Source organism: Calliopsis andreniformis, unplaced genomic scaffold (assembly GCF_051401765.1).
Source record: "Calliopsis andreniformis isolate RMS-2024a unplaced genomic scaffold, iyCalAndr_principal scaffold0022, whole genome shotgun sequence".
Taxonomy (NCBI): Eukaryota; Metazoa; Arthropoda; class Insecta; order Hymenoptera; family Andrenidae; genus Calliopsis; species Calliopsis andreniformis.
This window is the reverse complement of record NW_027480432.1, coordinates 2,026,357-2,052,561: the sequence shown is the minus strand read 5'-3', so window position 1 is coordinate 2,052,561 and position 26,205 is coordinate 2,026,357. Positions and strand designations below refer to the sequence as shown.

General features: G+C 42.7%; 5 protein-coding genes and 1 long non-coding RNA gene across 11 annotated transcripts; 3 read left to right on the top strand and 3 right to left on the bottom strand.

Annotated features, from left to right (window-relative positions):
• Window positions 1–113: 113 nt before the first annotated feature.
• On the top strand, window positions 114–5,457 carry Su(r) (dihydropyrimidine dehydrogenase su(r)). 2 transcript variants are annotated; one of them, XM_076391555.1, is made up of 16 exons: window positions 114–325; window positions 397–507; window positions 670–1,002; window positions 1,081–1,389; window positions 1,468–1,791; window positions 1,864–2,074; window positions 2,878–3,062; window positions 3,148–3,363; window positions 3,420–3,584; window positions 3,662–3,814; window positions 3,876–3,996; window positions 4,073–4,335; window positions 4,410–4,586; window positions 4,648–4,872; window positions 4,963–5,120; window positions 5,191–5,457. In XM_076391555.1, exons 1-16 carry the CDS (start codon window positions 281–283, stop codon window positions 5,249–5,251), a joined length of 3,057 nt encoding a protein of 1,018 aa, XP_076247670.1. In that variant the 5' UTR covers window positions 114–280; the 3' UTR covers window positions 5,252–5,457. The 2 variants fall into 2 exon arrangements, with proteins under 2 accessions (XP_076247670.1, XP_076247671.1); XM_076391556.1 differs by lacking the exons at window positions 4,648–4,872; window positions 4,963–5,120; window positions 5,191–5,457 and having other exon boundaries at window positions 4,402–4,580.
• On the bottom strand, window positions 5,325–6,474 carry LOC143187383 (phospholipase A2-like). Its single transcript, XM_076391561.1, has 4 exons — window positions 6,093–6,474; window positions 5,782–5,941; window positions 5,548–5,700; window positions 5,325–5,468 (listed from the first exon to the last, which is right to left on the bottom strand). The coding sequence occupies exons 1-4, from the start codon at window positions 6,382–6,384 to the stop codon at window positions 5,369–5,371; spliced, it is 705 nt and encodes a 234-aa protein (XP_076247676.1). The 5' UTR covers window positions 6,385–6,474; the 3' UTR covers window positions 5,325–5,368.
• On the bottom strand, window positions 6,464–6,757 carry LOC143187384 (uncharacterized). The gene is made up of 2 exons (XR_013003193.1): window positions 6,670–6,757; window positions 6,464–6,583 (listed from the first exon to the last, which is right to left on the bottom strand). It is a non-coding gene; the product is annotated as an uncharacterized LOC143187384 (long non-coding RNA).
• A 47-nt stretch (window positions 6,758–6,804) lies between these two features.
• Window positions 6,805–9,417, bottom strand: Def8 (differentially expressed in FDCP 8 homolog). 2 transcript variants are annotated; one of them, XM_076391558.1, is made up of 9 exons: window positions 9,281–9,417; window positions 9,142–9,204; window positions 8,732–9,007; window positions 8,381–8,672; window positions 8,139–8,309; window positions 7,933–7,986; window positions 7,589–7,830; window positions 7,292–7,527; window positions 6,805–7,210 (listed from the first exon to the last, which is right to left on the bottom strand). In XM_076391558.1, exons 3-9 carry the CDS (start codon window positions 8,933–8,935, stop codon window positions 6,964–6,966), a joined length of 1,446 nt encoding a protein of 481 aa, XP_076247673.1. In that variant the 5' UTR covers window positions 8,936–9,007; window positions 9,142–9,204; window positions 9,281–9,417; the 3' UTR covers window positions 6,805–6,963. The 2 variants fall into 2 exon arrangements, with proteins under 2 accessions (XP_076247673.1, XP_076247674.1); XM_076391559.1 differs by lacking the exon at window positions 7,933–7,986 and having other exon boundaries at window positions 8,732–9,204.
• Window positions 9,418–9,491: 74 nt separating this feature from the next.
• On the top strand, window positions 9,492–11,905 carry LOC143187381 (gastrulation defective protein 1 homolog). The gene is made up of 2 exons (XM_076391557.1): window positions 9,492–9,710; window positions 9,791–11,905. Exon 2 carries the CDS (start codon window positions 9,812–9,814, stop codon window positions 11,822–11,824), a length of 2,013 nt encoding a protein of 670 aa, XP_076247672.1. The 5' UTR covers window positions 9,492–9,710; window positions 9,791–9,811; the 3' UTR covers window positions 11,825–11,905.
• A 4,402-nt stretch (window positions 11,906–16,307) lies between these two features.
• LOC143186793 (uncharacterized) lies at window positions 16,308–25,217 on the top strand. 4 transcript variants are annotated; one of them, XM_076390571.1, is made up of 12 exons: window positions 16,309–16,496; window positions 17,256–17,366; window positions 18,075–18,226; window positions 18,896–18,962; window positions 19,096–19,340; window positions 19,749–20,058; window positions 22,786–23,224; window positions 23,442–23,759; window positions 23,870–23,928; window positions 24,297–24,469; window positions 24,682–24,848; window positions 24,917–25,217. In XM_076390571.1, exons 2-12 carry the CDS (start codon window positions 17,268–17,270, stop codon window positions 24,943–24,945), a joined length of 2,058 nt encoding a protein of 685 aa, XP_076246686.1. In that variant the 5' UTR covers window positions 16,309–16,496; window positions 17,256–17,267; the 3' UTR covers window positions 24,946–25,217. The 4 variants fall into 4 exon arrangements, 3 of the variants coding, with proteins under 3 accessions (XP_076246686.1, XP_076246685.1, XP_076246684.1); XM_076390570.1 differs by having other exon boundaries at window positions 16,311–16,496; window positions 24,682–24,844; XR_013003108.1 differs by lacking the exons at window positions 23,870–23,928; window positions 24,917–25,217 and having other exon boundaries at window positions 16,308–16,496; window positions 24,682–24,821.
• The last annotated feature ends 988 nt before the right edge of the window (window positions 25,218–26,205 follow it).

The window sequence follows — 26,205 nt, the reverse complement described above, 5'->3', positions numbered from 1 at the left end:
GTTCCCCCTCCTGAATCTTTTCAACTGGCTGTATATCCACTTATCGCAGCACTCAAGGAGACCCTACATGAGTGTGCAACGTTCAAACAGTGACTAGTTTGCAGATAGTTGGAGCAGATAGTTCGAGCAGATAGGTTGTTCACTACGGTAGCTCGGAGTAAGTTGTTTCAGCTACCGACATACAACATTTACGATATACAAAACAACATTTACGATACACGTATCTACTGTTCATCATTAAGAGCCACCAAATTAGGCACAATTAAAGTGCCAGGAAGAAATGGCAGCCACTACGATACTCACTAAAGATCTACCCGACATTGAAGTGCGTATCAAAGTAATTTACATCTAGGATCTACTGTGCACGCTCTAATATCGAGAACGAATTCCTTGCAGAATCTCCTGAGCCTGAACCCGAAGGTAAAACCATTCGCCAGTGTCGTTCCTTCAGTGCAAACGAAAGAGAACAAGAAGAAATGGAAGAGGAATATCAACGAAAAGTGCAGCGTAAGACATATTGAAAAATTATCATTTTTATTTCTTTGGTTCACGATTATGATAAAGATAACTTGAAATGCATTATGATAGAGTTACATAATTATTCCTGGTACAAATGATGCACTTACTGCACTATTTTATCTCTGACACAAAAATTCTCAATTTTTACAGAAATGTCCACCTTTGACAAAAAATTTCGACGATATTAAGCCCACCACGCTGAGCGAACGCGGCGCTTTGAAGGAAGCGGCGCGTTGTTTAAAATGCACGGACGCACCTTGCCAAAAATCCTGTCCAACTCAATTGGACATCAAGTCCTTTATTACTTCCATATCGAATAAGAATTACTATGGTGCAGCGAAGGCGATTTTGTCTGACAACCCTCTTGGTCTTACCTGTGGGATGGTCTGCCCTACGAGCGACCTCTGCGTGGGTGGGTGCAACCTGTACGCGTCTGAAGAGGGACCCATAAATATCGGAGGTCTCCAACAATTCGCCACGAATGTAAGAACATATATAATTAGAATCGACAATCTATATCGACAATCAATTCTTCAAAATTCATTTTATTTCGTTCCTTAGATCTTCAAGCAAATGAACATCCCTCAGACCAGAATCCCTGGTCAAAGCGTTCCACATGCTGACACAAAAATCGCACTGCTGGGCTGTGGTCCAGCCTCCTTATCCTGCGCAACATTCCTCGCGCGATTGGGTTACGATGATGTTACAATCTTCGAGAAGCAGAAGTACATCGGGGGTTTAAGTTCTTCGGAGATCCCACAATATAGACTACCATACGACGTTGTCAATTTCGAGGTGGATTTAGTTAGAGATCTGGGAGTGAAAATCGAAGTAGGGAGAGCGCTGTCTGAAGACGATTTAACGATACAGGTTCCTAGAAAATTCTGATTCTATGTTAAGTTGAGGATAGGTACTATGAATCTTTAATTATTTCTTATATTTCTTCAGGGCCTCCTAGATGCTGGCTACAAGGCTGTTTTCTTGGGAATCGGCCTCCCAGAGGCGAAGATCATTCCGATTTTCTCAGATCTCACCGAGGAGATGGGATTCTTTACGTCAAAGAATTTTCTACCAAAAGTAGCCTCAGGGAGCAAGCCAGGAATGTGTCCCTGCAAGAGTAGTGCGTTGCCTTCTCTTCATGGCACTGTGATCGTGCTCGGGGCAGGCGACACAGCCTTCGACTGCGCCACTTCTGCTCTAAGATGTGGCGCGAAGAAGGTGTTCGTGGTTTTTAGGAAAGGATTCACCAACGTCAGAGCAGTTCCTGAAGAAGTAATTCATTATTTTACGAAATGAGTCGCTATCTCTCTGTGTCCAATAAAATCAAGTTCTCTGTGAATTCAGTTCGACTTGGCAAGAGAAGAGAAGTGTGAGTTCATTCCTTTTCAATCGCCGAAGCAAGTGATCACTCGAAATGGGAGAATAGCGGCTATGGAGTTCTACCGAACGGAAGAGACTGAAAACGGCGAATGGGTGGAAGACCAGGAACAGGTCTGCAGACTGAAGGCTGACTTTGTGATATCTGCTTTTGGGTCGGGATTGCAGGACCCCAGTGGTAAATATCCAAATCACTTTTAAGATGAAATCGGCAAAAATTGGCTAACTTTGACTGACGATAACTTCGCGAAAAATCATCGTAGACTCATGATTTTTCTTTTACATTGAAGTTTGGAGTCTTTACTTTAAGATACTATACCTTTGTTTTAAGTTTAATAGGCCCCTACGACTGTATCCCCTTAAATCGGAAGGCATGCCTGTCGTGTTGAAAATTGCAAAGTTTGAGGAGGTGTACAGAATAGGACAAATTTTTTGCGGAGATGCCGTTTGCAGCAGCATAAAGTCTGAACCTTCTCCTTTAATTTAAAAAAAAATTCAGGTCGCTGCGATTTTTTTTCGCAAAGTTACAGCACTTTAAAGTAGCCCCTGCATTTTTGCAGTAGATGGGGTAGTGGCGGTACAAGACAAAAATGCAGGGGTTACTTTAAAGTGCTGTAACTTTGCGAAAAAAAATCGCAGCGACCTGAATTTTTTTTTAAATTAAAGGGGAAGGTTTAAGCTTTATGCTACTGTGAACGGCATTCCCGAAAAAAATTTTCCTGGGCCTGTGCATCCCGTCAAACTTTGCAATTTTTTATCGTCAAACATGTCCTCAATTTTAGGGAGTTTCAATGGGTAAGAGTGTATTAAACTTAAAATCCAGACACAGTATCTTAAATTAGGGACTTCAGGCTGTAATTTAAAAAAAAGATCATGATTGTACTATGATTTTTTGCGGAGTTATCGTCAGTCAAAGTTGGTCAATTTTTGCCTAAAATTTTTTTACAATAATTTCTGGATTTAATTTAATTTTTTCGGAAGTGCGAAAAGCTATGGCCCCCATCAAGCTGAATAAATGGAATTTGCCGGAAGTGGATGCAGAAACGATGAAAACTTCTGTTCCTGGAGTTTTCTGTGGTGGAGATCTTGGAGGAATTGCACACACCACTGTGGAATCAGTTAATGATGGCAAGACAGCAGCTTGGTACATACACAAGTTTATCCAGGTTGTATTTCTAAAGATTCATTTTCATTTTTTCTACTAAAAATTCTATTATTTTATAATGAATAATTTTCTTCGGTATTCAATAGAATTCTTATAACTTGGAGGTGCCTGAGGTTCCCCAGTTACCTAAATTCCACTCTCCGATCGACGATGTTGATTTGTCTGTCGAAATGTGTGGTCTGAAATTTGAGAATCCTTTTGGTCTAGCCTCTGCACCACCAGCTACCTCCAGTGCGATGATCAGACGAGCTTTTGAGACAGGCTGGGCTTTTGCTGTGACTAAAACCTTCTCCTTGGACAAGGTAAATACATTCTGGAGTACTTCCCAGAGAAAGTCTGATAATTAATTATTTTTTAGGATCTTGTCACTAATGTGTCTCCTCGGATAATCAAAGGCACAACTTCTCGCCACCATTACGGGCCCGAGCAAGGCAGTTTCTTGAACATTGAACTGATTTCTGAGAAAACAGCGGCCTATTGGTGTAGAAGTATCACAGAATTGAAGAAAGACTTCCCATCTAAGGTTCAATAGTAAAATATTTTTAAGCTGGGCTCTTCAAAGCGTTATCAGTGATAATAACGTTACAAATTGCTCGACAGATCGTCATAGCTAGTATAATGTGCACATACAATAGAGCAGACTGGACGGAACTCGCGCAGCAAGCGCAAACTGCTGGCGCAGATGCTTTGGAATTGAATCTGTCCTGTCCTCATGGAATGGGAGAGTCTGGGATGGGCCTGGCTTGTGGTCAAGTAAGTTTACCATGATATATTAGCATCCACCAAAAATCCTATAACAATTATCTCATTTCAGGACCCTGAACTAGTCAGGAACATTTCAAGATGGGTTCGAGAAGCAGTGAAGATACCATTCTTCGTCAAACTAACTCCAAACATCACTGACATCGTTTCAATAGCCAAAGCAGCTTACGAAGGTCTCCCTAGATCAGATTCTAAAGACTTCTCTCAAATTCGACAATAGGAAGTCCAAAAAGTAATTTTTTTCAACAGGTCACGCAGATGGAGTGTCCGCCATAAACACTGTGCAAGGTTTAATGGGCCTCCACGCCGATGCAACCCCATGGCCAGCTGTGGGTATGAAGAAATCCACCACCTATGGTGGTGTATCAGGAAATGCAACCAGGCCCCAAGCTCTGAAAGCTGTTTCCTCTATTGCGAACAATATACCCGGATTCGCTATCCTTGGAATCGGTGGCATCGATTCAGCAGAAGTTGCTCTACAATTTCTCCACTGTGGTGCATCAGTATTGCAGGTACATACATTGCACAAACCTCCCATAACCTTCTCTCACATAATTACTCTAGATAACTCTTGAAAGATGGACAGGTCGGCAGCGCCATACAAAATCAAGATTTCACTTTGATCGAAGATTACGTAACTGGTTTGAAAGCCTTACTCTACTTGAAGAGCCTGAAGCAGGTGAAAGACTGGGACGGACAGAGTCCTCCGACGTTCAAGCATCAAAAGGGGAAACCGGTTTCGTTGCAACACGCGCTTGGCAAAGTGAGTCTTTTAATTGATCGTCAACTCTGAGATTCGCATTATCTCGCAATCTGCGTTTTAGAATGTACCCTACTTTGGCGAGTACCAGAAGCTCAGGGAACAAAAGATAGCGGAGATTAAGGCCAACTCAGATCCTCTGGATAAAGTCCTGGAACAGACAAGGCCTGCTCCGAAGCCAATCGCGCCAATTCCAAGCTTGAAAGATGTTATTGGCAAAGCACTCAGTCACATTGGTGCCTACAAAGAATTGGACAACCAGAAACAAGTAGTGGCGTTGATAGACGATGTAAGTTCCAATGGTTTCTTTAATCGATCATAATGGAAGATTTAGGCGCCAGTGTTATATGACAACGAAAGATGTTTGAATTTTTTCAAGGATATGTGCATAAATTGCGGAAAGTGTTACATGGCCTGCGCCGATTCTGGTTACCAAGCAATTGAATTTAACTCTGAGACTCACATTCCGAAAGTGACCGACGACTGCACGGGTTGCACCCTCTGCCTTTCGGTCTGCCCCATAATCGACTGCATTACGTAAGTTTCTCGTTTTGTGGAGTGCAGTTTCTTGGAATCACATAAAAACGATATCACGTTACTTTTCCAGGATGGTGCCCAAAACGATACCCCACGTAATTAAGAGAGGAGTACCGCCGAAAGAGGAATGACGATTCTTTCCGATTTATTACACGCGCTTCCGTGAAGGACCATTCTCTGAGATAAGAATTTTCAGACAACGTATTACATTTTATGATCATTAAATATATTGAACTTTTATTAAATTGTTACAAAGTGAAGAAATCTGGATTGTCAAACCATTCCATTGTTTTCGGCCCAGTAGTGTCGTAAATATATTCCTCACATTTGTCGTTCAGTAAGCGTTTTCTGAAATTGAATTCGAAAAAACAGTGTGCAGAATTGCCTCTTTCGAAAGAAATATTACTATCAATTCAATTGGTATTACCCTGCGTACTTTTTGCAACCCTTGACCGGGTAATCCTTTTTAAAACACTGTGGTCTGAGAAAGTTAAAATACGTGGTCCCAATGTTAGTGGCTATTAAGCTATTGGCTTCTTTCAGACAGTCGTAGAACGCAATGTCGCACTCGCAAGATGATCTGTCCACAGGATATAGAAAATATTCTATTTGACGAGCTCGAGATGGTCAAGGCCAATTGCATAACTCATTTCGTAATTACCTGGTGAAGATGCCATTATTCAGAAGGCCATCTTTTTGCTCTTGCGCTAGAATTGCATCTGGGCAAGAATCGTGTGCCCTGCAACAGGCATCCGTCCTTTCAAACAGACCGAGATCTTTTTTGTTAGGAGATATATCACCATCACCGCACCAGTACGTCCCTGAAGCGAACATTATCACAAGGTAATCAAATCTGATGGACAGATACTGATCAGTATTAATTAACGATTCTTTCGTCACGCTCTGATCTCACGTTTTTCTGAGAACCTACACTTTTTATTAAATCTTAAAATCTATTCGAGACTCACGTACCTGGATATATCGCTCTAATTTTCAATTTCAAAGGATTTAGAATATCAGCGATTGTCGTTCTGTTCCTGTTTACCATTTTCTCCTTCACGAATGGAATTCCTGATGCTAGTTCTCTCAAGTCCTGTCGAATATTTGTAATTCCTTGATTCAACACTCGCCCGAATCTCGTAAGAGGCCGAATCGATTTTTCGAAGAGACTGACATAAGTGGTCTTTAAAGTTTCCGAGTTACAAGTCCCAAATACAACGATCAAAAGAGCTGCTCCGAGGAAGAGCGCGCGTCGCGAGAACATGGTAAGAATTGAAGCGTCTCTTGCGAGCAAGGAATGTTCTGTTGTTCGATCCCGAGATGAACGTCGAATAGCTACTGGCTTACTGGATGTTGATTGCACGTTCTTTTAAACGATTTGATAAATGTTCGCTACGTTTTTTATTCCTGCGAAGGATGCAAGATGCGTGGAAAGGCGGAAATAAATTGTTATCGTTCGACACCTGTGTAAATGGTCGAACAGTTCATAAAACAATGTTATCTGAATTATCCCTGGAAAACTGCACGTAAATTGCAACTTAAAGCTTACTGTTGAAAAACAATAGATGCAATTTGACGTCTGCTTATCATTATCCGAAGGACAATTATAGAGGAATTTCTTAAGAAGAAGCATACATAAAAGAGTATTGTCTCAGCAACGATGTCACGATCAGAAGACAAAGAATTACGCTACCGAAAAGATGGATTGTCGTTCAGTTTTATTTTACAAAATTCCACGAGCCATAACGTGTAGACACAGATTACAAAGCGACGACTCTGTGATTACAAGTCGTGTCTTGTCGACTTAAGCGTAAGGAATCTAGAAAAAATGTACATAATGTGTTTATGTTGTATCACTCGTGGATTCGGTCGTATTTAATCCGTCCTCTGTTACACAATCGTCTGTGTCAGAAGTTCGTTCATCTTGCAAAGCTCGCCGTTTTTGGAGCCTCGAGCAACGTGGGCAACAATGATTTCGCTTTGACCAACACACGCGATGATGGACAGCCGAGCATTGATGGCAAGTTACAGAACTTGCATCCCACGGATATATAATTTCATCATTGCCACACAATTCGCACAGGTGACCCCTGCAAGTGCAGTGAAAATCTGACGACTTTCTTTCAAGATAATTTAGAATTTTAGTAATATAAATTATCTTTAAAGTTCACCTTGCTTTGCATAATTCGCATTGTTCCGTAATATGAGCGTGCATAATGTCGTATGCAGATCGAATTTCCTCAAGAAGTGTTCCACTGTTTAGATCTATAAGATCTTTGATGGAATAACTTCCCGAGTTCTCGATCATATGTGTACGAATCCCAATTTTCCATGGCAATCCTAGGTTGTTAGCTTCCGGGCATAAAACCAAGTAGCGTTTCATCATTTGCATTTCCTCTCGCATCCTCTGTTTAATTAATCTTTTGTTTAGTTTCTTGTTTTAGTTAGAGCGTTATTATGCATTTTACCTTTACTAAAGATAGATCTGGGACTAATGTGAATAGTTTGGGGTTCAATTCTTCTAGTGGCAAAACGGAACGATCTTCCAGAAGAGTTAAAAGTTGCACTGCGGCTCGAGATACGAGTCGCGGTTCCATGTCCCAATTTCTGATCACTCTCGCAGGGATTACCATCGCAGTGTTCCAATGGCATCTCTGACAATAATATAACCCGCTGTAGTCGCAGAGCCGTGGTTCTATCCAGGCTGACTCTATGTTCATAAATCGTATGTTAAAACAACATACATATGCAATTATTTTTTTAATATCCAGCACATTTTTTTCTAACTTTGTTTCTATTTCGTTTATATTACCTGTATTTCTGAAAGGACTGCCGAAACAAGATAAGGATAATCCTTTTGAGAAAGCTTGTAATGAAAATATAGTTTGTATGATAATGGAAAACTAACAAATTGATCATTGTTAAACAGAAAAAGGTGCACATGTGTGTTAGTGTTTCTGTTTAAGGAACCCCTGATTTTTTATAAATATCAGTATATTTGTTAGTAGTTGTACTTACTGAATGTTATTCTCACTTTACATTCAGCACACCGATATCCCTGATTGGATAAGCCTTGTTCAGGACAAATATCTTTTGTATAAGTGTAGCCACCAGCCTCACTGGCAACTACATGAACACAAACTCGGCATATGCTATTTAAACATTTCCAATGGCAACAAAATTTGCAATCTAGGGAAACAGAGTTACAATGCTATAAAAATTTCTAGACATCTAATTATGTGTAACAGAGAGACTCTCACCACTACACATATACCATGATTGAAGCATGGTCCAAATGGCTCCACTACAATGGTCACAATATACAGGGCCAGAAGTTGTTATATAGTACTTTTGTGGCACTAAATGATGTCCAAGGATCACTTGGATTTCAAGTAAATTTTCCTCTGAAGTTTCTCTTAATTCTTGTACCCTTAAACGTAGTTCAATTAAACGCCTAACCAACCATTTCCTCTCATCTGAGCATTCTGCACTTTCTAGTACCATTTGTTTGCATTTTTCTACCATCTCTTTGAGATCTTCTTCGCATGTTGCCTAGGGTACAAAGCGTGATTCAGTACAAATAAAATAAAGCTCAAACCCTTGTTTTGTACCTTGGATAAGGAGAGTATAGTTTCCACAGACTTTAAGCTAAAAGGTATAGCAGCTTTGCTTTCTGAACTGTCATCTAATTCTCCTGTCATATAATCTGATGATGAAGAGGGTGTTGATGGCACTGTTCCAGTACTATCACTTTGTATCCTTGACTCATGATTACATTCATGAGTCCCATTATCATTGTCCTTTGAGTCTATCATATTTCATTAATCTTGTACTCTATTGCTGACAAAAAGTATGTTTACTAGATGTTATGAATTACACTTAGATTCCTTGAACAAATATCCAAGTGTCACATTCTTAAAATTGTGCAATGTACTTGGTTATGCTTAAGAATGAGTGCTCATTACTTTTGTCAGTGTTTTGATTCATATTAAATCAAAGATCATGATTGACATACACTTACAGGCACGACAGTAATTTTATAATCGTCATAAAAAATGTTTTGCAGATAAATTACGGAAGATACCTGTTCAAAAATTATAAAGTGTGTGTAGAAAACAAGTATTGAATATTCATTGTTTTGCATTAGAAAATTTGCTTACTTGTCACACCACTATTTGCCAATTCCAAATCATTTTATATGAAATATGGGCTAATATTTCAATAAATTTTCAATTCTTTTAACGAACTGATAGTATTATTATTCACACTTAACAAGAAAAATACGCGTAAGTAGGTCTTTTCTGATATAACAACCACTGCCTGACAGATGTCAGCTGTGTTGAAGATTCATTGGTTTGTGGTGTGTGTATACGTGTGCAATATTGTTTACCTCGTAGAATACCAACATTGACGCAAATGTGATCATTTTCCAGAGAAAATAGTTGTACATTTTCTTTAGGAACGTAACAGTGAATAATCTTATTAATTGATATTCTTACGCATCATTATGAAATAAAAATAGGACTGACGTGTTATAACCTAAATACACGTTTAACATTTAACATTTAATTTGTTCATACTATTTATGAGGTAGGTAATCAGTTTTGTACACAGAAAGGATTATATTGAAGTAAGTAAGAGATATAATTATAAATTGTGCATATTAAAAGAATTGCAGATTCACTACAATCATGAACTCAAAAAAGGTTATAACTTTTGGGAAAATTAGTAAAGATTTAAACAAAGAACAAACTCAAAACACAGAACCAGTAAGTTCTGGGTTTGGAACATTTGGTAAAAAATTACCAGAGAAAAATGTAACAAAGATGAATGAGATTAAACCAGAGGATGAAGAGGAAACTCAAAGCCTGAAGCAAGTCATGGGTATAACAGGATTTGGTAAAAAAGCAAAATCTTTTGACGTACAAGAAATGTTGGAGAATATTACAAAGACTATCAGCAGTAATAAAACTGCAATTGTGGATAGAGAGAAGAAAACTGAGACTTCTGAGAGATCTCCAGAAAAAGAAACTAATGATACTCATAATAATGATAACAAAGATGATGAGGATGGTGAAGATGATGATGATGACGATGATGAGGATGAGGACGATGATTTTATTGGACCTCCAGTGCCCACTGGTCTTCCAAGTTCGGCAGATACAGAAAAACCAACAAAATCAAAGGACAATGAAGATGATAGTGATGAAGATAACGAAGAATCAGATACAGAAGAATCACAATTGAGAGATAAAACTCCATGTAGTCATGAAGTTACAATGACCCATGGAACAAAAGCAGTAACTGCTATTGCAGCAGACCCATCTGGAGCAAGATTAGCATCAGGCTCCATAGATTATGACGTATGTTTTTGGGATTTTGCTGGTATGGATTCTTCCATGAGAAGTTTTAGAACTTTGCAACCTTGTGAAAATCACCCAATCAAATGTCTGCAATATTCAATGACTGGTGATGTCATATTAGTCATATCTGGCTCTGCACAAGCAAAAGTTTTGGATCGAGATGGTTTTGAAAAGTGTGAGACTGTTAAAGGTGATCAGTACATTACAGATATGGCCCGTACAAAAGGCCACACTGCCGGATTAAATAGTGGTTGTTGGCATCCATTCACCAAGGAGGAATACCTCACTTGCTCACAAGATAGTACATGTAGAATATGGATCCTGTATCGGCCACGCGCCCATAAATATTTAATAAAATGTAGAGCACAAAATGGAGTCAAGACTATACCAACAACTTGTGGTTATAGTCGAGAAGGAAATGTAGTCGCTTGTGGTTGTATTGACGGCTCCATACAAATGTGGGATCACAGGAAAAACTTTGTTAATCCGTCGTTAGTTCAAAGAAACGCGCATGCACAAGGTGCAGAGATATCGAGCTTAAGTTTCTCTTATCTTGGACAAATGCTGGCAACGAGGAGTTGCGACGACACGCTCAAACTCTGGGACTTGAGAGCATTTAAATCGCCAGTATTTGAGGCCAAAAATTTATACTCCCGATACGATACGACTGACTGTATGTTTAATCCAGACGATTCGATTGTTATTACAGGAGAATCATTGAGTAAAGGTCAGACCACGGGCAGAGTATTATTTTATGACACTAAAACTTTTGATTTGATCGATCAAATCAGTGTAACAAACTCCCACGTTATTAAAACGTTGTGGCATCCAAAGTTGAATCAAATATTTGTCGGTTGTGGAAACGGAATAGTCAAAGCGTACTATGACTCAAAGAAGAGTTTGAGAGGTGCAAAATTATGCGTTGTAAAAACGCATCTCAAACAGAAGCACATAGAAGTTATGTCGACCCAACAGATCATAACACCCCATGCACTTCCACTATTTAGGCAGGACCGACCTAAATCGGTTCGCAAGCAAATGGAAAAAGATCGTCTAGATCCAGTTAAATCTAGAAGGCCAGATTTACCAATTACTTCTGGTCAGGGTGGAAGAGTTGCTTCCTCAGGAGGAACACTCAGTTCTTATGTAATTCGAAATTTGGGACTCAGCAAAAGGATTGAAGATGATCAAGATCCTAGGGAGGCTATTTTGAAATATGCAAAAGTTGCAGAAGAAAATCCATACTGGATTGCTCCAGCATATAAAAAGACACAACCACAGACAATCTTTCAAGTGGATGAGCAAGATGGACAGCCAAACCCAAAAAAGCAAAAGACTTAAAGAATATGTATTGTATATAAGTTCCTGTATTGTTTAAAATGTAATATGGATTTTTAATGTATAAAAAATATAAGTATATCCTAACAAGTATTGTGTATTCATTTGAAGATAAACCATTTTAATAGTTTAATAAACCCCCATCAAGTTCAGCATAGAATTAATTAAAAAATAGAGATAAGCATAGTGAAAAAATACTAATGATAATGACTTCTCATCCGAAAATGAGTCACTGAAAAATATGGTCCAGAAATAGACCCTATCCTAAGTAACAAGTATACAAAGAAATATATTCTATACGTTCCACGAGAAGTCCTTTGAAAAGCATTGCCCCTAAAGCTTTCCGGAGGACTTCTAGTGAGACATGAATAGTACGTATATATTCACGGCTGCGGTGTCTATCTATACTCACTAAAATGAATAAATTCAACTAGCCACCCCTGCCGTTTTAGACCTTTTGTCCTATGGCATAAATGGGTGACCAGAGGAAGCAAAAACATGCGTTACCTTAACACCCGCGGGATGTAGGCAGCTCGACGAGTTACCCAGGGGGTGTCTGCTGGGCCTGAAAAGAGATAAATAATGAACATTAGACAAATAATTTCAGAATCGACTAGACTGTAGAATACTAAATTCTACACTTAAACTTTTTAAATGTAGAATTTCAATAATGTAAAATAATACTTACATTATTCTTCACGTTCCGGCGCCCGAATTCGCCAACGCTGCTAATTGATTCTAAATGCCGATATATCGAGTTTCACTTTTAATAATTAAAAAAAGTTAAAAATAAAAGACTATTAACACAACTGCCGAGCAACACTGACTCTACTTTCGCATCGTCAGAACTTCGATGCTCTGAAAATAGTTCATTACGCGACGAAAATATCTGCCTTCATTTACACGTGTACCTCTAACGCAAATGAACACTTTTATGATTAAAAAAGTTTTGAAACTTATAAGAAATATAATAAAATTGGAAATTTCTACGCAAGGAGACCGAGTTACGTTGAATTTGTATAAAAGGTTCATTAACTGTCATGGCGGCGTGACTTGCGCGGTAATTTCCTTTTCTTTCAAATTATAGCGCGAAGTCAAAATCAGAAAATTATCGAATATTTTGAATAAACAATGCAAATCAGTAATCGAATACTAGTTGTGCCAAAAGAAAAAAATAAATTTAAATTATCGGAGAATTATAAAGTTGTAAAAGAATGAATCCAATAAAGAAATTTTACAAGAAATCGTTTGTCACAACTGAATTGACTCAATATGGTTGTTACGTGTCATGGTGGCGTGGTTTACGCGGCAATGTTCTTTCAAATAATGGCTGACAATCGACAGCAAAAAAGAATCGAACATTTCAGCATCTACATGGTTAATTAACAATTGAATCCTACGCGTACTGTTAAAAAATACAGACTTAAACAATATAATATTAACTTGGTCATAAGTATTTCTATTAAACATATAACACACGATTAAACATTGTGGGAAATATAAAACCTTCCTTACCACGAAAATGATTTCAAAAGCTGCAAATTTATTTATAGCTCATTAAATAACAATAATAAACGTTAATAATTTGCACAAGTCACTATATGTGATTGTTATTAACAATATATGTACCGCAAATTGTTGCTGAGACGATTATTTTAAGAAAAATATCAATTTTTCGCAAAATATTGTTCGTTAGATCAATCTCGAAATTTTAATCAATCGAAGAATCTCTCTGATTGGTTTTTCATCTTCCTCGAGACAGTATAAATACCCCTGCAGGAGTACAAGTACCTCAGTCTCCGCGGGTCCTCCGGCGGGTACGGACCTCCTCGGGATCCTGGAGGATCCCTGGGCCCTGGACCTCGGACCTCAATGGACCACTGGACATCACTGACGAGTGGTCAACTGGCCGATGACCAGTGGTCATCCTTGCTGACCAGTGGTCATCTTGGCTGAATGGTGAGTTTTTGCACAAATTTAAAGTTTTTTTTTCTGTTGGCCCTATTTTGCATATACCCTCCCTTTTTGCGCTCTTTTGAACTTTTTTATACGCTTTTGTGCTATTTACGCCCATGTGCGCCCTTTTATGTCTATGTGCACACTTTTGCGCCCATGTGCGCCCTTTTGCGTACATGTGCGCCCTTTTGCGTACATGTGCGCCCTTTTGCGTACATGTGCGCCCTTTTGCGTACATGTGCGCCCTTTTGCGCCCATGTGCGCCTTTTCGCGCTTCTTTGTGTTATTTTTGAATCAACTAAATATATCAAAGAAGATCAATCTAATTAATATTTTACATTTTTACGTTCGTTTTCTATTCTTGTCTTTGTTTTTGATATCGTGTATCCCCCGAGGGATGGCAACATTTTTAATTTGTAGTTTTCCAGAGTTTACGTAACCATTGAATGAAAGTTTAGAAACAAGTAATTGATCAAACACATTTTTGTTGTCTTGTGCTGTAAAATGTTACTACGGAATTTCTCAAACTTTTCGAAAGTTGTGGGCTGTTCTGTCGATCCTCTGTATTTTGTAGAAAGCTCCTCAAATTCCATAGCTGATTTTAACTTCTCACTTTACAGGTTTTAGGTAAACATCGAATGAAGATATTAAAAGTAGGTAATTATTTACTAAACAGAAATGCCAACCTTGTTTAGATCTGTTCTTTTTTGAAAAATGTCCTCTCTTGATTCAGGGTTTGGATTGTTCTGTCAATCCTTTCTTGTTTCTGTGATTTCTATATGGGTATCCTGCACAGCAACCTTCTCGTGATGAGAATGGTTGTGCCAACGTTGGGGTATTCTTGGGGAGGCTCCCCCAATTATTGATACAGTACTCTTCATGCTGGTTCTCTCTTCAATTTTTACTTGAAGACTGAAGAACGAAGACGTCGCATCCGCCGAGGGATTCATCGCTTATAGTTTATAAGTCGCAATCGGTTAGAATATTTTTAAGACCCTACTTCTAAGTTTCCATTGTAAAGTATTGTAACACTGCCAAGTTGTCACTTCTTAGTTTTCCTTGCTCGGTTACTACCTCCTCACCTTCTGTGAGGAGGTCCTCTGCTTCTCTTAGTAGAAGCAAATGTCCAACTGTGGAATCGGCGGTCGATGGAGCTTGTTCTTCTTCCCTTGGAGGTTTGTACTAGCGAGAGACGATGTGGACACTGAATGGTGTGTGGTATGACACACTTGCAGGTGGAAACCCCACAGTTCAATCAGGCAACTGATTGGGCTGTGAGGTGCCAGTCGCCTTCTCCTAGTACCCGTCTTCAAGGTGGAAGGACTCGCACCACCGATTGTCTATTCCATGGTTGCCTTACGCGGTAGACTTTAACTATTCCCATTCCTTTCTCAATGATTACTTGGCACTTCTCTACTTTAAGGTCCAAGCTAAAGATATGGATGGAACTTGGCTTCCATTCATGTTTTTGGCTTGTTAGTTTAAGATTTTTGTAAAGGGAGATCGATGGAACTTTGATTCCATCTATCTCCCTGTGGGTCTCCAGCGCAGCAACCTCCACGTGGTGAGACCCGGGCAATCGGTTTAGGCCGAGCTAATGGCTGCGAATTGTTAATAGGTGTAAAATTAGAATAATTATATATGTTATAGTTTATAGATTATCGCTATATAATAATTATGTATGTACGTATTTTGTATAAGTTTAGATTTAAATTTCCTTCCTTAGAATTTAGAATTTTTACCGACTTTCGTGTTGTGTCTAATGTTATTTTCTACCACTTACAGCGCTATAATCTTATTCTAAACTGAACCGATAACGTCGAATGTTGTATGAAAGTGATAAGGGAACTCGTGCTCGCTAGCCCTCCGACTCTTAACATAAAAATATATTGCATAATAGATCAGTCGATACTGAATAAAAATTTAATTTCATTATCATAAAACAAGAAGTAATAACTTCTGAATCAACCATCAGGAATTGCAAAGTAGCAACCTATTTTCAATGGTCCTCCGTTAATACACGGTGAACATTCTGTTTGTTAACAAGCTGTTAAACGAAATAAAAAAGTACTAGCTTATACATCTCCTTTGTATCTCCCACCATGTATCTCTCTTTTTTCCTCTCAATCTTCTCTAAGTCTTAGAATTGCGACTCCTCAACCAAGATCCATTTTGGCGGGAAGTGACGAAGAATTCCACAACCTTCCCCCTTGGTCCACCAAAAACATTACAAAACGGCGTGTTAATCCTACGCGAAGGGGCGCGCTGTAAGAGTGAAAGCGAAAGGAGAGGAGAGAGTGTCTTCATAGAACGACGGGGAAATCGAGGACCCCGAATCTAAATAAATCGATCAGTAAATAGATCGAGCAGCCTGCTTCCTACTGTTTTACGATTGGATAGCAAGAGGAGCACGGGACGGGGTGTTGGGGGGAGAAGGAGCCGTGTATTTGTGGCGTACGAGTCAGGCAGCAGCGATCGCCTTCTGGCAAACTTTATCGTGACACCGTTTTGTGCGTGTTCGACAGAGTCGGCCGGTTCGCGAACGATCGGTTGGATTGTTTCCGACGCGCGCGTATCAATCGGCACGGGCCCGCTTTTCCGTGCGCGCCTCGATCAATGCAGTGATACACAGGCAATTATTCCACTCGGTGTGCATTTACCCCCCGTGCATCGTGGTGCATCGTTCCTGCGACGATCCCCCTCGCGCCCATACTCACTGGCAAGTAACCGAGACGCGAATCATTGAGTAAATTCTCGCGGCCGCTGGACTATATTCGTTTCGGCCGACGCGCGGCCACTTCCGCGTACATACTACGAATTCCGCTCTGCCGTCGCCGCGTTCCGCTGTTCAATGCTTATTGCTTTTGCTTGTCTTTTGGACGACGAAAAGGGGAACGTTCGATCGCTGGAGGGGAACGCTTTGCAAGTCGATCGCTGCGAGTCTCTTTATTTTTCCATTCATTCAATCCGCGTAACGTCGATCCTCTATTTAATATCGATTCGAATCGCTGTTATGTAATTGGAGGCAATTCTTCTTTTACAGTAAATTCATTTTGGATACAATTAGCGAACGATTTGTCCTGCTCTTTTCTTGGTATTTGTTGTACTTGAAAAATGTCAACGTCAAGGTATACGTAGCTTTTGGTTTCCGCGCGTCGATGCGCCAGTAAAGTCGCCGGAAGCGGAAGAATGCGAAGCGGATGACCGCGAACTCGCGCGTGAACGACGATCGTGCGCCAAGAACGACCCTTCGAGATTGGAGTGCGCGCGGTTCCAAGCGAGACGCACGTATTTAGCACGATCGACGAGGTGGCTCGAGGAAATTCAAGCCTGTGAACTAATTCCGTTTATTTCGCATTACATAATCGATCGAAGCACCACGGAAGTCCCTTTCGGGACGATTTCTCGTCGAGGTGCTGTCTAGAGCGGGTCGATGCCGCGCGATTTCAATGTGACCGCGACTGCAAACGTTTTTCAGATGTAGAACAGCATGGCTATCAATATAAAGTTCACGAAATTCGACAATACACCATGGGGATTTCGACTGGCCGGCGGAAGCGACTTTCCGCAGCCACTGACTGTCATCAGAGTACGTACAGTTGTGAAATCGCTAATTTTGTGATGATAAACAATGTGAAATTAGAATTGTTAATGAATAGTTATTGCATGCCCCTGATTTCCTTCTCAAGTGCATTTAAGTGCATGCAGGAGAGTAGAAACGGTTGACTGCTCTCAGGGTTGCAGTTTCCTAACAAGTCGGTAACATAGAGGTACTGTTTTTCGCTCCTAGATTACTATGTTATCGACGTGTTGGAATTTTGCATTAACTTGTTGCGACAGAAGATTTATAGTACATCTGACAGCAGAGTGATTCAATACTTTACTTGAGAGACTAAGAAAATATAATATTTCTATTCTCTACTATTGTAAAAACAGTGGGACCTCGATAAACAGAGTCTCAATCATTGACAATCTCTATCAGTTCAATAGAACATCGATTGAGACTTGGACTATGATTTAATAGTTGTATCAAAAGAATGTTTCACGCGTCAGGTCGATAAATCAAGGTCCTCCTATAAATCTCAATGAGAAATACAGCTGTTCCTCTGTAACCCAGATGGCCCAAGTGTAGTACATTAACAACATAGTAGAATCTTCATTATACTGTTATCAATCTCCCACAAAAACCTTAAGATCTCCTAAAATATTCATCTATCACAGCCATCTCAAAGATTAACACCACACAAATCAGACTCTCAAAAGCCTATACCTCTCACAGAGAAATAATGTCTGCTAGGTGCTCGAGGGGAGCCTCGCGGAATGCATGGGTTTGAAGGTCGGCGACATCGTGGTCAGGCTGAACGATCAGCCGATCAGCGCTTTGACTCATGGTCAAGCACACGAGGAGCTAATGCGAGCAGGCAATAATTTCGTTCTGGCTGTGCAGAGGTGAGTACCGCCTACAACACAAACATTGTACCAAAAGTTTCGATCGTCTACCGGAAGCAAGGTAGCCAGATAACCCTGAAAACAATTGGGATACAATGTCAACGACACGCCACGGTACGCTCGATCCTCTTGCACAACCGCGAAGCTTAACTTGAACTACTTTCGTCGACGCCGGTGGAATTTTATTTCGTATGCGTGTGACTCACGACCCTTGGCCTGACCCATCAGCCAGGACGAAGGCTGACGAGGGCTGATTTATCGGTGATTTTTTTCGGGATAATTGTCGGTGATAGACGAACCTTCTCTAGAGAGTGGTGTCCCTGTACGCTCGACGCACATTATAATAATACCGGCGCGGCGAGAATATCCCGGCGTACGGGCAACGTGTGGCAACGACGAATTGCAACACTTATAAATAGGTGACCCAGAATGAAATCTGTTTATCATTGGTTGGCGATTTTATTGCTGGCATTTACACCGCGCGCGTTTGTTCCCCCGAAGATCCCTCATTACCCTTTTGCGCGTGAACCGGCTCAGAAGCACCGGGCTTTGGAAACCGAGTTCAAGAAAAAAAATCCCCGTCTGCTCCAATTTCGTGCGCGACCGCCCGTGGATAGATCTCCGATCGAGGGTTCGCTTCGAGGAGTCATTAATTTGCTTCTTGTGCAGAGGAGAGGAGTCCTTGAAGGCTGTGGAGGCGCTGTCCGAGGAGAACATCGTTCCGTACAAGATCCCTGTAGGTATCGATCTATTTGTAAGCTCTAGCCATAAATCTTAAGAAGTAACCTGGTTACGTTCGGTCGCTGGAGCTAGAGGACTCGGTTACGGTTTTAATCGCTGTTGACAAAAGAGGTAGCATCGTTTGTTAGCTCGCAGACCTGCCGCCTGTCTTCCCGGAGAAGATCTTGACGGAGGAGACGGTGATTAAGTGCGAGGAGACCACGTACGAGGAAAAGGCTGCAGAGGAGGAGGCCAAGCCAGAAGTAGAACCGCTCCCGGACAAGCCGAAAGACGCCAACAGCGAGATCGTTCCCAATCAGAACCTCACCGACGACGAGATCGCCCAGCTGATTCTCGAGGAGGAAGAGCTCCTCAACGACAAAGGAGTTTTAGGGTATACAATCATCTCACTGACCTTCCCTCGTTTATTTCAGTTAACCCTTTGCACTTGACGCTCTCGGCGCCTGGCATTCCATACTGTTTTCGACCAGGCTGCCAGAAACTTGGAAACACGCGTTGCTTGTTTACTTCGCGTTATTTTTACACAAATAATGGGTATAATTAGCTAAAACATTTCGTAATCTCGATACCTCTCATCTGGACATTTACGCAGTCGGTAATTTTAATCAGTTATTCATTCCATACTATCTCAAAGAGCGTCAAAGTTACGCGCGTCACTTCTGGCGAGGCAGCCAAGTGCATTGGATTAAATGATCGAGATCACGGATCGAGGGAATCATTCATCTCAGGGAGGCTAGATTAACCGCTCCGCGAGTCCAGCTCTCATCCCCCTTCGTTTCAGAGTGAACTTCAAGAAGCTCAGACCACGGGCGACGGTGCTGAAGCAGTCGAAAGTGATCGAGGAGCTGCAGAACATCGCCACAGCGGAACCGCCATTGGTGGAGCAGCTCAGACGCACCTCGGTATTCCTGCAGAAGCCGCAGCGGCCTGTGCCCGTGCCTAAGAAGAAGGAGGAAGAGGAAGAGGCCGAGGTCGAGTCGTACAAGGTGGTGATAAAGAAGCAGCAAAAGAGGAGCATCACTAACCGACTGTTGGAGAGCGGCCTGCTGAAGCCAGAAGACGAAAAGACCCCGGAGCCCCCGACTCCAGAGGTAAACACCATGGACAGTAATGAAATGGGGACGAAAGTCGAGGAGGACGACACCTTGTCGTCGCCTTCATTGGTCGAGGCAGTCGACGAGGAACCGACTGTCACGTGTTCCGAGCTGTTGCCTCCGTGTCTCGATACCAGCTCGAGTCTGGCTCCTCTCGATACCAGCTCAAGCCTGGATCTTCTCGATACCAGCTCAAGCCTGGCTCCCCTCGAACCCGAGACCCCGACGAGTCCAACGTCAGAGCCTGTGTCAGAACTTGCGTCAGAGTCTGTATCAGAACCTGAGCCAGAGTCTGTATCAAAACCTACGCCAGAGTCTGTATCAGAACCTACGCCACAGCCTGTGTCAGAGCCTGTGCCAGAACCTGCGTCAGAGTCTCCGCTGACACAGTTCTCGCAGCGTAGGGAGAACGTGCTCTCCGCGCGACGAGCGCCTAGCAAGCGCAAGGTGAAGCGCTTCTACACGAGGGCGCACTACTTCCGAAGGTGCTTGTTCGGGAAGAAGGGAGAGGCTAAGAAAACGAGCAAGGTCAAGCCCTCGATCAGGGTCTGCCAACAGGACGACGCTCAGCCTAGGCAAGGTCGCCGCGAGTCCAGAATCAAGGGTCATTACCTCGAGACGTATTTAAAGCGAGAGGATAATTGGATGAGGCGCGTGGTCGACGGGCTGCTCGAGAAGCCCGATAGCTTTTCCTCGAGCGAATCCTTCGGTAGGCTGTTGTCCCGCAAGGAGTCCTCCCTGTGGAGAACGCGCTATGGGGAGAGGATCCTCGCTCGGAGCGTTCAGTTCGTCGCTGTTCGTCTGTGCTCCGATATATCCAAGTACCTCGAAGGAGGACGATCTAAGAGTATCCTAGATTCTTTGGAATTCAACTCTCCGATTCGCAAGCGTTTGTATTTCAAGGGCCGCTACTTTCAGCGCATCTTCTGGCGCAACTTTGTTCGTCTGATTAATTACATCAGTGGCTCGGTGTCCAAGGACTACCGCAGGGATAGGAGGAGGAGTTCAATGATCAAGATGAAGGGTCATTATATGGAGAGGTGCCTTCAGAATTCCTTCCTCGAGAGGCACGATCTTCGCGACCGTTTCCCCAAACATCCTTCTGTAATCTCCTCGAAGAGGAGGCTCTTCGTTCGCACCCGCTACGCGGAGAGGATCCTGAAGAAGCATTTCGAGTCTCTCGGTTTGATCATAGAGTACGTTCGTTGCCAAGTTCTCCAAGGTATTTCCGATTCTTCTGCAGTATTACCGACCTGCTCTCCGCTGAACTGCCGCCAGAACGAGGCGAAGGAAGAAGAGGGCGGTTTGTGCAATTTGATTCGTTCTTCGAAAGATTTCATATCGACGGAGGTGTTCCATCGCGGCAGCAGGCGTCTCTCTAGGTCTTGCAGAGGCAGCGTTTCTGCTGGTCCACCCTCGAGCCTGGCGACCGCTCTGAAAAGCTTCGGGCTCGATTTCAATTGGCTACCGTCGAGGCTCGTCGGGGAAAGCTCGATTTGCGACAAGAAAGCATTACAGGACGGCGATCGCGACGGTCGTAGGTTGTCTTTTGTACCGACGATCCTGTACGAAGGCCTCACGAATCGCATCGGCGTCGATTTCACCAGATTGGTGGCCTACGCGTTCGTACCTTGCACCTCGATCATTCTGCTCTACATGTACAAGTAATCGTTCGATCGGTGACTCTCGCCAGTCAATTTATGCTCGTTCTAGATGGTACTGTTATAATGATTACGATTATGTTTAGATTTAAAACGACGTCGCTTGTTCTAGGACATCCCTAACACACAGATCATCACATGGGCCATCTGTAAACGTGTAAAAATGAAATGAGAAAAAAAGAAACAGTGTTCGTCGTTCGTATAGTGTGTGTTGTTTCTTCTGTCCAGTGTAACCGTAACATGTTTCTCGTGACTAGAGCTAGTCGTGGTACTTGTCCTTAGGGCCGTGCAGCCAAGGAACTAAATACATATTTTTTTTTAATACCTGCTCGATTATGAAAAAATTCCGCGATAATAACGTGGTATCGTGTTCTATGTTTGTCTAAAAATAATAGCACTTTGCCAATAATATTTCAAGGGTCTATTTGCTAAGGTAACGTCAAAATGCGCGGCCCTGCAGGTCCACGTAACCGTAGTACTTAAACACAGAAAGTAATCGTACTCGCACGTCGATTCATTCGCATCTACTTTAACGAGTGTAGAGTAAAACTTGTCGAATCTCGCGTTATCATGCACGCGCTGATCGATGCATGTAATAATCTGTCAATTGTACGCACAACAATGGATTTGTCGAGAAAAAAAAAAGGAATTCGTTCGAAATAAAATGCATATATAAATATGGATGCACTCGATAACCCTTAATGCCAAGAAAAAAAGAGAGATAGAAAAAACTGTTAGGACGCAGCGTCTCGGTCGTCCAGAGCGATGACTATCCCCAATATCCTCTCCGTTAACGAACATAACGAACGTAAGGTACTCGTAACGATAACGAAGAATCGAGATGCACATGGAACCAGATGTGAGGTCAGCAAGTCAGACACCTGCTGAACCCACGTATAAAGCATGATTTATAGACACCACAAATAACGTACAAAATTGAATGAATTATCACTCTCTAAAGAAACAGTTCTGTGTGCATTTCTGTCCCACTTTGCACGTCAGACCAGACACTATCTCAACGTCCTCGGTCCTCCTGATCTGTAGCAAATCTGTCTGAATTTAGGCGACCCCGTCTGCGACCCCTGACCCCGGCGGCAGATCGGATCAAGAGCGCGAGGCAGAGTCACGTCCCGAGTCGAAAGCTGAATCGAAGCGCGAGGAAAGCGAAGGTGACCAGCGAGCAGAAGACACCCGCAGCGAGGAGAACGAGCCGGAAACCACACGCGAGGAGGACGTCAGCCAGGAGAGCGTGCTGAGCGAGCTCGAGAAGGAGATGGCGGACGTGGCTTCGATGGTCGACAAAGAGAAGATCAGGGAGCTGGTCAGCACGGAGATCGACCTGGAGAAGCAGCTGGAGAACGTGCAGCGGCAGTTGTTAACGCTGAAGCAGCTACCCAGCGAGATCGAGAGTCACCTTAGAATCGTCTCGGAGCAACTGCAGAAGATCATGGAGCTGAGCGGCGTCCAAAACGGCGCCACCACTAACGACGAACCGCGACGAGGTGAGCTCGCTTGCTAAGATTACATATTCCTGGCTGATCTGGGCTCGATCGGTATCTCCCTGGCCTAGGCGCGCATATTTTCAAATTTCTCGAGTTCGAGACGCTTGAAGCGGTGCCAAGTTGCGAAATTCGAACGAGTGTCTTTCGGTTTGATGATTGTGTGGGTCTCTGGGAGATATGTAAATATTTGGGAGCACTTAGTGGACTGGCGTTTCAGGTGAGGAAGAGACGAAGGAGGAAGAGAAGGAGTCGGAGGAGCAGAACGAGGAGCACGTAGAGCAGGAGGAGCAGGAGGAGCTTGAGGAGGGAGACTTCACAGAGTACTCTGAGGACATTTCGTTCGGCCTTGCCGATGATAATCCACGAGTGGTTGTACAACGAACTGAGATTGAAGAGATTGAGGAAGAGGAGACTGAGACGCTGGAGCTCGATGGGACACTCTCGGTGAAGAGCGAAGAAGGAAGCAGGGTGAAAAAGTTTGTGGTCTCGTATGAGACAAAGGTTCTGAAGTCGCCAAGTCCTGCACCATCTCAAGGTAAAATATCACTTATTTTTTCAAATCTTCAAATTTCTGAATGAGCCGTCTGTACGTTCGAAACCACTTTCCAAACAACGATAACGAAAACACGGCGATATGTATTATAGGAAGTTTCGAACCAGACCCGAATCTATCGCCAAAAGATCAAGTTATTCAGGAGTTGCAGGTATTCTGTAGAGTGTTACGGAATGTATATGTTATATCCGTGTCATATGTGACTCCTTGCAATTTATTTATACATGGAACAGCATCCTCTGTTCAGTCCCGAGTGAGCACGAACCAACGGTTTAACAACCACCCATTAAAACCCTATAATTTATTCGTGACTCTGTGCGTAAATTGTTCCCCTCAAAAGTACCGACGGCATCGTCCCCAGATTTAAAGCCCCTAAATTATGCAACCGTGCCCACGCACCCTTTCGAACGTCTCAATGAAGCACGTGAATTCCTGGGTAACCCTTGTCAAGAACGTTCCTCAACCTCAGGAAACGTTGATTCAAATGTCGAGGAAGCTTCTAATAATTGTTTCTTGCAGCACAAGGTGCAGGAGAGAAGGAGGAAGCGTTCGCAGGACCTGTGGCCGCAGGCTAAGCAGGTCGAGCTCACTCTCGGCCGCAGATGGAGGTGTCCGAATGATTTCTTCAACGACGAAATGATCGCCGAGGTTCTATCTTCCCAGGCGGAAGTGATTCGAGGCAGGGCCCTAGGGTAAGCCACCTCTCTTTCAATGAAAACAGATTCTACGTTGGGAATTCAATCTGAATTGACTCCTTTCACTCTGAAGATAGCGGGAGCACTGACTCATCACATTCTTAGCTGGTGATGATTTAGTAAAATGAAGCAATGCGTCGAAAGGACTCAATCATCTTAGTAGGAACAAAGAATGATACGATTTGCTAATCGATGATTCATTGGCGCAGAGTGAACTTCAAGAAGTATGAGAAGACGAATCTACCCAACTACGATCATCTGATGAACTCGAGCGTGTACAAAATGATTCATAAGATGGACCGGGAGCCGAAGAAAGGAATTCCAGCTAGGCCTGCCAAAGTGAACGCCGCGGAGGATATCATCGAGAGGGCTGTAGGTACTTGATACGATCTCTCGATCTTCGGGGTTCGAATGGTAGCCTCATCTACTTGTCATCCGTTTCAGAAATCTCCAGCGTTGAGCGTCGCGGATGACAGGAGCACTCGAAGCGTCAGTCACTAAACTGGAAGCTGGATGAAGAAGACCAGGAATTCGTCTCGTCCAAATACAAGAAGGGGCTTTAAATAAACACTCGTCGACCTCATAAAAAGATATGAATACGTGCGCTGCGATTAAGAGCATCACAAGTTAATCATTAAGTACGTGTGCGTGTCGTATATACAAGTCTCCAAGTACAAGCATTGTTAAAATCTTGAAGATTAAGCGTCAATAAAAGGATTGATTCTTTTTGGTAAAACGTCGTAAAGCGCAATGGATTCATTCAGAACTCTAACTGTACTCTCGCAAGGTGTTGGCTAATTAATCGCTCTGGATCTTCCACAATTCTCCTAAATCTCCAGAGAACCGTAACACAGGCTATTAATCGTTCTCTGCCCCTGAGTCAATGCTCTCTCGTCCCACTGCAGAATCACGAAAATTCCCTGAAAAGTTTCACAGCTTTATACGAGGTTTCGTCACGATCGCCTCATTTTGACGCAACGTGACCGACAGCCGCGTTCCACGCGAGATCCCTTCCTTCGCGGAATCGGATATCCGAGGACGAATCTTCCAAGTGGACGGATGATTCGCGCATACTTTCACCTTTCCGGAGTTCCCAACTCTCTTCTTCGTGTGTCCCGCGTGCGTACGAGAGGCTGAGTCACTTCTGCCGTTCGGCCAACGAACGTTCTTTCTCCTCTCCGTCTTTCTCCGTACTCCCCCGTCCTGCTCGGTGGTCGTCCGTTGCTCAGGGTCCGAGAACGTGACGTCGGTCCCGAGCAATTTATGTAAAGCATTCTAGGCATGATTCACGAACTAGTTCGCGCCCTCGTGACCGCCACCGGCGCAGAAAATGCACCGCCACGACACTACGAAAATCTTGCGCCACTGAACGAATTTCTGACCCTCCACCTACTTGACATCTGTCCACGAGGACACTTCCGACCACTGAGAATGGTTGAACGGGTTCTGGAAGGGTTAAAGGGACTCTCGAAGGGCCAAAAGAACTCTGCTTCGATTGATAATTGACTGAGGACTTCTGCTACTTGGAAATTGGAGTAATTGCGTGATTGGACATTTTTTACTGAGAGTACTTCTTTTGGAAAGAGTGGTGCAAGTGTGTGATACGTGAACCCAGTAGAAAAAGGATGTTTTCCAAGACTATTTTTGAACAGTTCCATTTTAAGGATTGTTCCAAGGACTTGGCAGCAGGTCCACGCTTGTCCTGAGTCTAATTGTGAGTGTATTATCGCGAG

Coding starts and splice junctions, on each gene's coding strand:
- LOC143187383 (XM_076391561.1), bottom strand. CDS start 6,384: ATGTTCTCGCGACGCGCGCTCTTCCTCGGAGCAGCTCTTTTGATCGTT. Junction 5,942..6,092: donor AATTAGAGCGATATATCCAG/GTACGTGAGTCT, acceptor TGTTCGCTTCAG/GGACGTACTGGTGCGGTGAT. Junction 5,469..5,547: donor GGTTGCAAAAAGTACGCAGG/GTAATACCAATT, acceptor ATTCAATTTCAG/AAAACGCTTACTGAACGACA.
- Def8 (XM_076391558.1), bottom strand. CDS start 8,935: ATGATAGACTCAAAGGACAATGATAATGGGACTCATGAATGTAATCAT. Junction 8,673..8,731: donor CTATACTCTCCTTATCCAAG/GTACAAAACAAG, acceptor TTTGTACCCTAG/GCAACATGCGAAGAAGATCT. Junction 7,987..8,138: donor TAAAGTGAGAATAACATTCA/GTAAGTACAACT, acceptor TTTCATTACAAG/CTTTCTCAAAAGGATTATCC.
- LOC143187381 (XM_076391557.1), top strand. CDS start 9,812: ATGAACTCAAAAAAGGTTATAACTTTTGGGAAAATTAGTAAAGATTTA.
- LOC143186793 (XM_076390569.1), top strand. CDS start 17,268: ATGGCTATCAATATAAAGTTCACGAAATTCGACAATACACCATGGGGA. Junction 18,227..18,895: donor TTCGTTCTGGCTGTGCAGAG/GTGAGTACCGCC, acceptor CTTCTTGTGCAG/AGGAGAGGAGTCCTTGAAGG. Junction 18,963..19,095: donor TCGTTCCGTACAAGATCCCT/GTAGGTATCGAT, acceptor ATCGTTTGTTAG/CTCGCAGACCTGCCGCCTGT.